Source organism: Orycteropus afer, unplaced genomic scaffold (assembly GCF_000298275.1).
Source record: "Orycteropus afer afer isolate SDZICR_OR568_19922 unplaced genomic scaffold, OryAfe1.0 scaffold00460, whole genome shotgun sequence".
Lineage (NCBI taxonomy): Eukaryota > Metazoa > Chordata > Mammalia > Tubulidentata > Orycteropodidae > Orycteropus > Orycteropus afer.
This window is the reverse complement of record NW_006922047.1, coordinates 2,297,100-2,307,228: the sequence shown is the minus strand read 5'-3', so window position 1 is coordinate 2,307,228 and position 10,129 is coordinate 2,297,100. Positions and strand designations below refer to the sequence as shown.

Sequence of the window (10,129 nt, the reverse complement as noted above, 5' to 3'; positions counted from 1 at the left end):
AAGAAGAAAAAGGACAGCATCTCCCCCATCCCTGGCCGAGGGGACTCTGGCTTACAGAGGCATCCAGCAGGTCTAGACATTCTCCTTCCATTGGACCGAGGCCAAGAAGGTGCGGATTTCCATGGGATGCAGAGTGATGGCGGCGGGGTCCAGCAAGGAGGGCATGGTTTGGGTTACAGGGCCTAGGGTGCAAGGGAAGGGGAGGAGTGAGGGGCCACAGACCTTCTTCCTCTGCCTTGCCTGCCACGCTCCCTGCCATAAGCCCAGGCACAGCTGTAAACCCTCAAATCCATGCACAAGGCCTCACCTCCAGACCCTTAAATTGCTTTCCAGAACTGGGTATCACCTCCAAATTCCCAAATGCCTGGCCAGCACCCTCACATCCTCAAACCCCATCTCTGGGATCACTAAGCCTAGTCTACTGTAGACCCCATATTATGCTCCCAGAACTGGACACTGACACTAGATTACAAATCTTATTGTTGCTACTGAACCCCAGTCACAAACCTTCAAAACCCTTTGCGAGTTTGCTGGGCTCACTTCACAACTTTAAGCCTCTACCCTAACCTGGATCTAGACACTGCCCAAGACCTTCAAGATCTGTTTTGGGTCCTGGCCAACATTCCCAAGCCACCCACACAGTCCCAGCTCCTGCCCTGGCCAGGCCCCCACCCGTGTTCAGTGTCCACTGGAGCCTGGAGGCCTGGTCCCGAGGCTCGCTGGCGGCCAGCGTGGTCTCCTGCAGGTGGGTGATGGTGAAGGTTGAGAACAGGTCCTGTGGGCAGCGGGTGGGCCAGCTAAGTAGGGGCAAAGCAGGGTTTCCCCTCTTCTATTTTTCCTAGTCTCCTCCCCACTTATGCTCACCCGCAAGTCCAATGTCACAGGAGAGGTTAAGTTGCCGTCTGTATCCTCCCCAACGGCGAACTGATGCTCCAAGCGCAGCAGCAGCGTCCCTGGGTCCCAACGGGCCAGTGTGAGCAGGTGCACCGCGGGCGGCAGCTCCTGGCGCAGAGCAGAAAACTGCGGAAAACGGCATTGGGAGACTCAGTCAGGAAGGGGCGGGGCTTACCGTGATCAGCTGGTGTGGTTGGGCTGCGGGATGGGGCTTAGGTGATGGGCGGGGCAGAACCAAGACTTGGTTGGTGAGTGGGCGAGAGGGATGGGACTGAACTGAGACTGGGCGGAGCTAAGGTGAGGAGACAGAGAAGGGGGGTGAGCCAGACCGTGTAAGACCCGCAGGCAAGGTGGGATGGGACTAAACTAGGCTGTGTCCTCCTGTGTGGCAGAGCTCAGCCAAGGCAGAGGAACTAGCTCGAGGCTGCCTCCTAACCAGCTACAGGCGGATAGGGTTGTCAAGGGCGGAGCCTAGGAAAATCCGTACCCAATCCGCAGACTTCATTCCGGTCCACCATGTCTATGAACCTGGACCCTCACCTGCGTGCGTGGGGTAGCCCCCAAGTGATAGGGGGCGCCACCTCCCAGGGCCAGCACTATTTGCGGGGCCAGGACCTCCTTTTCTGCCAGCAGTCGGTGCCCGGCGGCTGCAGCCCTCGCTGTGTCCAGCAGCACGAGGTGGCGCCCTCGCACCCAGAGCCCCGGCCCCTGTCCATCTGGGCCCGCTTCCTGCAGAGGCTCCCCTACTCCACGTGCATCGTCTCTCAGCAGTCTTCGATGCACCTGGAGGGAGGGCAGCCAGGAAAGGGTGAGGGTCTGGTTCCTGGGCCAGAAATTGGGTAAGGGCTTGCAGGAGAGTCTGGCTTAAGAGAAATTAAAGGGTGAAGGGAATAGACGAAGATTTCGGTGAGGGTCTGGTAGGAAACCCCTGCGGGAGGAAGAAGGTAAGTACCTAACAGAGGGACTTGGACAGGGCAATTTAGGCCCTAGAGAAGGGCCCTAGTAAGGACTGGATAAAAGTGTGGAGGAAAAGTTTTGAATAGGAATGGGGGTCTCAGTTTACGACAGGGTACACCTAACAGAGAAATGGGACAGAAATAGTCTTCCAGGTCCAGCAGGGGTGAGAACTGAGTGAGGGCTGGTGAGAGGACACTGGCTTGGATGGGGCTGAAACCCACTCACCATGAGTTCCAGGGAGCCATCGCTCAGGCTGCTACCCCCTTGGGAGCGGTCGGTCAGCACTGTCAGCTGCATGTTTCCATCCTGGAGGGTGAGAGGTAGGGGTGAAAGGCAGTGCTGCAAACCATCCCTCTGCTCAGGTCCCAGAGGGGGTGGCAGCACTGCCCACGACAGTTGGGCGATGCTGAGGATGAAGGGAGATTCTCTCTCTGGAGGAGGGTGCCAAGAAGATTTAGGAAGGGGCAGGCTAAGGCTGGGGTGAGGGTAGGAAGTACCGTGATGAAAATGCGGCTGTTAACCGGGTAGTAGTTTCCTGCCACTGGCTCAGTCTGGGTCAAGTTCCAGGTGGGTCGATAATTCCGCCTGGGAAGGGGTTTGGCTCAGTAAGGCCTGGTGTGGCTCCCCTTCCTCTCCTCACCGACTCCTCACTCCTCTTCTTCCTCTCCCTCCCACATTTGTATGATCAGCAAATGCCCCCACCACCCCCAGCACTTGGACCACTCCATGTCCTTGGTGTTCCAAGCCACCCCCACCTCCTCTCCAGGATCTCCCGGCCATTGCTGTCTGTGTAGAAGCGTCCATTCGTCTCCAGTGTCGTGTCAAAGCGACTAATGACCTCCTTTCCCCAGTCGTCACTGCACCCAATGGAAACGCAGGGTTGTGAGTCTCACTTAATGCCCACCCTGGCCTTGTTCCCACCCCAGTCTCAGTCAGGACACTCACCCCACGGGAATCGGCCCCACTGTCCACTCCAGCTCCAGGTACTTCTTTCCTGGATACAGGCGAACCACTTGGGAACACCAGGCTGAGAAGTTCTAGTGCACTTCCTGCACCAAGGCAGTCTGCAGGCACGTGGTGGAGGGGATGGACCGCAGGTGTGAACCCACACCTGCAAAGGTGAGCCCTACAATATCTGCCCATGCTGTGAACCCTACAAAGGCCTCCATTAGGGCCAACCACACTAACAGACAGCAAGGGAACCCCAGCCATGTCTCTCACTTGCCTAGTCATGACTACGCTAATTTTTGCACGTGGCATATATGCTTGTTGACCACCATCACCTCCATCTGCCTCCTTTCATAGTAATAGGAATCTACCTTGGCTACCTGGAGTAGACTATATTTCCCCGTATTCCTTGAAGCTTTGAGTAGCTGTGGGACCAGTCAGTCCAATGGAAAGTGATCAAAGTACATTAACAGCCTCGACCCTTTTCCTCTCCCACTGGCTAAAATGCAACTGTCATGGCTGCAGCTTGAGCAGCCATCTTGGATCATGAGGTGCAAGCTGCAATGTTAAGAGTGCAGAGCAACAAAACAGAAGGGGCCTGGGTGACTGGGGAGCTGCCTCTCCTGACTTGGACTGCTCAGCCAGACTTTATGTTGGAGGGAAAGAAGAGTTAATTTGGATAACTCTGTTACAACAAGCAAAACTATACCCTAATGCAGTGACCTAGGTAATGCAAACACTCATTTCAAGGGCTGATGAGGACGTGTTGACCACAGGCCCCAGGAAACCCCCTATACCCTTGTGGAATAAGCTGTCTTCCCCACCAGATGCACCCTCAGATATGCACCCTAAGGGAGACTTGCCCAAGTGTGAATTCTCAAATACCGGCCCTAGACATGAATTCCTTATACCACATATCCTTGGTGAACTCCAAACAGCTACAACTGACCCTCCCCATTTGTGGGTCAAATGGGAATATCCCACCCCCAATTTCCAAAGCTGAGTATAATCCTGACACCCACAGCAGGTATGAATGCCTTCAGTGTGTGCTTTCTTGGGTACACAGAGACATAAATACCAGCCCACGGGAGGACCCTCAGATATTACTCTCAGATTCTTCCTCCCCTTCCCCTACGCCATACACATGGTCTACCCTCCCTCCCAGGCTTCCTCACACTCCAAACCTAATCTGGACTTCCCACCACCACCTGCCCGCTCAGCATTCCTGGCTACAGACCTTCACCAGGCGAGTCTCAGCCCAGAGTCTCACAGGCAGTGGTTCTGGTTGGTTGGGTCTGAAGATGTAGGCACCTGAGGCCTGGGAGCTTACATTATTGCCTGTACTGGCATTGTACCTGAGGTTGAGGCAGGCAAGAGTGAGGTAAGGAACTCCAGGGCTCCCCTCACATCCCCTCCCTGGCCTGGCGATCCTCCCTCACCAGAAGAAGGCCTGGCGAACAGGCAGCCGGAGGTTCTTGTCCAGGTTCTCCATCTCCACCAAGAGGCCGGTGTCAGGGTTGAATGAAGCCCGAATATGCTGAGCAAAGGTGGACAGATATCACTGATCATCACCTCAGCCAAGAGCAGCTGCATCGTTCCCAGGGCTCAGGACAAAAACCTAGACCCTTATCTCCTTTCTCACTTCTCATACCTGATCATATTAGCAAATCCTGACAGCTCACCTCATCCTGAATGTCACCACTTCGCATCACCTCCACACCTTCTCTGGTCACAGCTGCCACCATCATTAAGCCAGAACTAGTACAGTGGCCTCCTCCTTGGTCTCCCAGCTTCCTCCCCATCCCCCAAGTCTGTTCCCCACCCCCACAGCAGCCAGACAGCAAATCTTAAATCCCATCATGGCCTTCCTCTGCTAGGGACCAGGGCTCACTCTACACCAGACACAGGAGCCTCAGTGCCCAGGACCTAGCAGACGTTAGGAGTTCACAGAAATGTTTTACTTTTAATTGCTTTTGGAATCAGAAGTAAAGAATGTAATTAAAATGAATATATGAGTCCAGCATGGATTATATTCATTTTTATGCCAATGCCATCATAAAATAAAATTTTCATAATCTCTTATGGAAGAAGGGCCCCACAGAAGGCAAAACTCCTAGGTCCATATAAGTCCCAATGGAGTCCTGTTGGGACCCTCCTGTACTTCCTTCTTGGTAAAAGCCAAAGTCCTCCCAACGGCCCTTAAGGCCCTACCCTCCTCTCCTCCCATCACCACCAGGCTCTCTGCTTAAACCATACTGGGTTCCCTGTGGTTCCTTGAACACCAAACCACCTCCTGTCTGAGGGCTTTTGTGTCTGCTCTTCCTGGCCAAGATTCCTCTTCCCCCAAATAGCCACATGGGCTCACTTTCCCACTTCCTCAGCATTGCCCTCAACCATCACCTTCTCAGGAAGGCCCTCCCTGATCCCCCACCTGAAAGTGTAAACCCCCACTGGCCATCAGCTCTGATATATCCATTGAGTGTCACCTACCCATGATCATGCTGGCTCCTCCCAGCAGCCCCGGGAGAGGTGACTCACTTGAGGACACACAATGCTGTACCACGAACCCAGGACCCTCCAACCCAGAGTCCACCTGGCTCACCATGACACCTCAAATTTGCCATGGTGGCAGGGAAGGGTATTTGAGTGGGGTCTCACCTCATTTTGTATGACCAGGACACGGGACTGGGGTCTGTGTTGGTTGATGTGGGCCTTTGGACTCCGGCCAGGCACCCGGGCCACTGAGTAGGTGCTGAAGCCCAGGGCAGGCACTGAGGCAGAGAAGAGCAGCTCTGGGGGGTGCTCCTGACTGTGGGAGCCCGGAAGTATCAGCACCTCGGGTAATGGGGAGGAAACCCAAGTCAAGTGGCTGTGAGTACACATCTGTGGGGGAGCTGAATAGACGGGCAAACTCAAGAAAGGGAAGGATTCCTTGGATGGAGAGAAGATAATGAGGTAACAGGGGCAGAGGGGACATCAGAAATTTTGAGGAAAGAAAAATTCCACTGATGGGCAGGGGAAGAAGTGAGAGAGGAAGTTGGGAAAAGGAGAGCTATGAGGAAGGGGAATCAGGGAAAGATAGATTCTTGGAGAAAGAGACGTGTGGAGGACCGTGTGTGTAGGGAGGGTGACTGCACGTGTGTTAAAGTAGAACCATGCTCCCTAGGGTTTCCAATGGCTGATTTCTTCTTCTTTTTTTGTTCAGATAGAGATTAATAGGCCTTTCTTCTAATGTGCCTCTTAGTGGCCTGGAACCTCCAACCTTTTGGTTAACAGCAGAACATGTTTACCATTTGCACTAAAGGGAGGCAGAGTCAATTTGACAGCAATTGGTATAAGTGGTGTGTGGGATATCATTTGGGGATGAAGAATTGAAAACAGGAAAGATTTTCATAAGGAGTATTAATCAGGGAGAAAAAACAAAACCAAACTCATTGCTGTTGAGTTGGATCCAACTCATAGTGACCCCTCCTTGGGTTTCCAAGGCGATATCACTATGGAAATAGATTGCCCAACCTTCCTTCTGAGGGCTAGCTGATGGGTTTCAACCCCCGGCTTTCTGGTTAGCAGTCAAATGCCTTAGGCACTATGCCACCAGAGCTCCCAAAAACGGAGAAGGAGATACATATGGGGAGAAAGAAGGGGAAGAAATTCATGAGGGGCAGGTACTCAAGGGAGGGAGGTATCCATGGTAAGTTGTCCATGGAGAGCTATTCAAGAGGGGAGGTAAAAATACACATAGAAACAGTTAGTACAAGGGACTAGTAGACCATGTGATCCTCAAATATATGACTACGTGACCAGAAGAACTAGATGGTGCCTGGCTACCGCTGTCAACCACTCAAAAAGGGATCATTGCAGGAAATCCTGCATAGAATTGGAGAACAATGTGGAACAAAACTCAAAACCATTACAAATTAATAAATAAATAAAAGATCAGGTTAGTGGTCTAGTGGAGCCTGGTGAGAACCCTCCAAGACTATGGCCCCCCCTTCAGGTTGGGAAATGACCTCACTCCCGTGGCTTCCAGCCAAATGATACACATGCATATAGGGTGAACATTTACATCAGGTAGATACACACCTGGCTACTTCACCAGCCAGCCAGCCCTTACACGCTACAAGCATTCAATGATGGGAGAAGAGAAGGGCAGTGTTTGCCAAGGGAGACAACTCAGGGGGCAGGAGTGCATGGGAAAGAAGGACACAGGGAAGAGGTAACTACAGGGAGGAAGTAGGAAGAGAGCTGTTACACTGTGGGGACTGAAGTCAATGTCATGAAACAAAATGTGTTTGAACTGCTGTAGGGAAAGGAATTTGCTCTGTAAACTTTCACCGACAGCACAATTTAAAAAAAAAACTAAAAACCAACAGCAAGAGGGGAGGTAATCTTGGAGGGAGGTGTTCGTGCGTGGAATATTCATCCAAAGAGCTCACTTCGCTGGGCACAGTCGCACCATTGGGGTCCCTCACGATGAAAATGCCTTTGCTGACAGGCAGCCGCACCATGGAATCTACCTTCCGCCCCAGGGGATTATAAATGGTGACCTGGAACTGGGGTGGAAAGTTAGGGTGGGTGTAGGTCACTTCAAGCCTTCTCCAAACCCACCCACCTGCAAGGCAATATCCCTGTGCGATGCCAGTGCAGTCAAGGCCATCCAGGCCAAGTGACTTCGTGGTGCACATGTCAGGTTCTGTCCCATCTTGACTGCGCCTTGCGTGATACTGCACCTCTGTGCTCCTTCAAGTATAATTCCATTCCATAACTTCCTTCTAAAGAGCCCCACGCCTGAGCCTGCCCTAGTCTCCACCCAGCCCTGCCTCGTGATCCACCTGTTTAGTCTGTTTCACGAAGGTTCTGCACCTGCAGTCTGCCCCTTCCACCCTCTCCAGCCCCACCCCTCCAGCCTCTGGGATGGGCTCACGCGCGTGGCCGTCTGGCTGAGCGGACAGAAGCTGATGTTGAGTTCGCGGCAGAACGTGAACTTCTCCTTGGAGCCGCTAAGCTGTGCTAGAGCATTGCTCAAGAGCACCTGGGGAGAAGCATAAAAGGGCGGGTCTGGTCTGGAGGCGCACCCCTCCTCAGCCCCTCCCTCATCATTCCAGTGATGCACCCATTCCCGTCTCGGCCCTGCCCTTCCCAGGGTGCACACCTCCCAGGCGCTGGCCACAGTCTATCTTCGCCCTCCTCTCCCAGACCCTTTTCCCTCTGGGCCCCCCCACACACCTCACAGGGTCCCCAACCCTCCGCGAGTTGGCGTGCGTAGTCGTCTGCCACGTGCTGCCGGGAGGTGCCGCTGACCGCGTCGTGGTGCTGGAGCACAGCCATCGCCTCCCCTAAGGGGAGGGGGGCAGTGAGCTGGGCGGCGCCTCTGCGGGATCCCGACCCGATCCCAGGAAGGCAGGGATGGTCCAGTGCAGGTGGGAAGGGTTTGGAGCCCCAGTCCCTCTCCTCGCCGGCCCAAAACCTACTGAGGGGCGCACTGTCTCCGGAGCCATAAGGTCCCGCGTTGGCCACAGGTCCTGCCAGCGCCTCCAGCTGATTGCACACCTGGTGGGCAGGGATAGGGTGCCATAGGCAAGCCTGCCTGGGACCCCTGGGCCATCCCTTGGAGCCAGTCACCCTCCTACCTGCAGGAAGTTGTAGCTGAGGCGCTCGTAGCGTTTAAGGGCTGGCCGGCTGGTGAAGTAGCCAGTCCAGAACTGGTGGGGGCCATCGGCATAGGGGAAGAAGTCGTCCTGTTTCACTGACCTGTGGGGGCGGGGCATTGAGGGCAGGGTCCTGGCCCACGGCGCATCCTAATCCCCCCAGACACCCAGAACCCCAAATACCAGGTCAGGTTGGCCTTGTTCAGCTCCCAGAGGTAACAGGCTGGAGTGGAGTAGAGAACGTGGACTTGGCTCCCATTGGCCTGCTGTTGTGGGGGAGGGGAGGGGGAGGCTTCCTGGAGTCTGTGTCTTCCCAGAGGACACAAAGGTGTGCAAAGGCATACTTAAACACGTGTGGCACACTCACACATCAGTTGCTCTTGTTGTTGTTGTTGTTGTTATGTGCCATCCAGTCTGACCCAACTCACAGCGACCCCTCCTTGGGTTTCTGAGGCGTTATCACTACAGAAATAGACTGCCTCATCTTCCTTCCAAAGAGTGGCTGCTGGGTTAGAATGACCAGCCTTCTGGTTAGCAGTCAAGTGCCTTAGGCGCTACACTACCAGAGCTCCCCAGTTGCTCTTAATACACTTTATTATTATTATTATTATTGTGATTTGGGTGAAAGTTTACAGAGCAAATTCATTTCCCATACAGCAGTTCATACACATTTTGTTTCATGACATTGATTGCAATCCCCATAATGTAACAGCTCTCTTCCCACTTCCTGTGGTTTACCTCTTCCCTATGTCCTTCTTCTTAATACAAATGTTAAGTGCAAACCAATAGCCAAGCATGAAAACGAGTATGTGGCCAAAGCCAAATATTACCCTTCTTGAAAGAGTATTAGGGATGCAAGAATAAACTAGAAATTATATGAAACTTTAAAAAAATAATTTCTACTGTATTACTGGAAAAAAATATGACATTATAACTAAAAATGAAGGCCGCTGCCATGGAGTCAATTCCAACTCATGATGACTTCATGTATCAAAGAGTAGAACTGAAGCTCTGATGGCATGGTGCCTAAGGCATTTGACTGCTAACCAGAAGGTTGCCAGTTCAAATCCATCAGCCACTGTATGGAAGGAGGACTGGGCAATCTACTTCTGTAAAGATCTACCACCTTGGAAACCCAAAACAGGTCACTATGAGTCAGATTCAACTCAATGGCATTAAGTTTGGTTTTTGTGTTTTTGTTCCACCCCAGCCTCCGTGACCCTGAGACTAGAAGAACTAGATGGTACCCAGCTGCCATTCCTGACTGCTATGAAAGGGATCACAATAGGAGGTCCCAGATAGAGTGAGGGGGAAATGTGGAGAACTCATAATCTTAAAAAAAGACCAGGCTAACTGGTCTGATGAAGACTGGTGGAACCCCCAAGACTATGGCCTCCAGACACCCTTCAAGCCAAGAACGGAACTAAACCCCTGTGGCTCAACTTTCAGCCAAGTGACAGGCCTACAAAATGAACAATAATACCAGGAAGATACGCACTCATTCCAGAAAATCAGCCATAGGAGATCAAAAGGGCAGCATTTGCCTAGTGTAAAGGTCAGAATGCAGGAAGGGATAGGAAATAAGGACAGGATGAAGGGAAATGGTAAACACAGGGAAGAAATGGCAAGAGTACTGTTAGAATGTGGGGACTGCAAGGAACCTCACAAAACAAAGTGTGTAT

General features: G+C 52.7%; 1 protein-coding gene across 1 annotated transcript in view; it reads right to left on the bottom strand.

Annotated features, from left to right (window-relative positions):
* Positions 1-72: 72 nt before the first annotated feature.
* The window catches only part of MAN2B1 (mannosidase alpha class 2B member 1), a 28,620-nt gene continuing 18,563 nt past the window's right edge, over positions 73-10,129 (bottom strand). Inside the window, 17 exon segments of the mRNA XM_007954435.2 lie at positions 73-182; positions 673-775; positions 865-1,020; positions 1,435-1,677; positions 2,077-2,157; positions 2,349-2,436; positions 2,607-2,708; positions 2,797-2,915; positions 4,037-4,154; positions 4,239-4,336; positions 5,458-5,634; positions 7,236-7,352; positions 7,724-7,831; positions 8,026-8,135; positions 8,271-8,349; positions 8,430-8,550; positions 8,631-8,713. Coding sequence (XP_007952626.2) covers positions 73-182; positions 673-775; positions 865-1,020; positions 1,435-1,677; positions 2,077-2,157; positions 2,349-2,436; positions 2,607-2,708; positions 2,797-2,915; positions 4,037-4,154; positions 4,239-4,336; positions 5,458-5,634; positions 7,236-7,352; positions 7,724-7,831; positions 8,026-8,135; positions 8,271-8,349; positions 8,430-8,550; positions 8,631-8,713 — 2,013 coding nt within the window.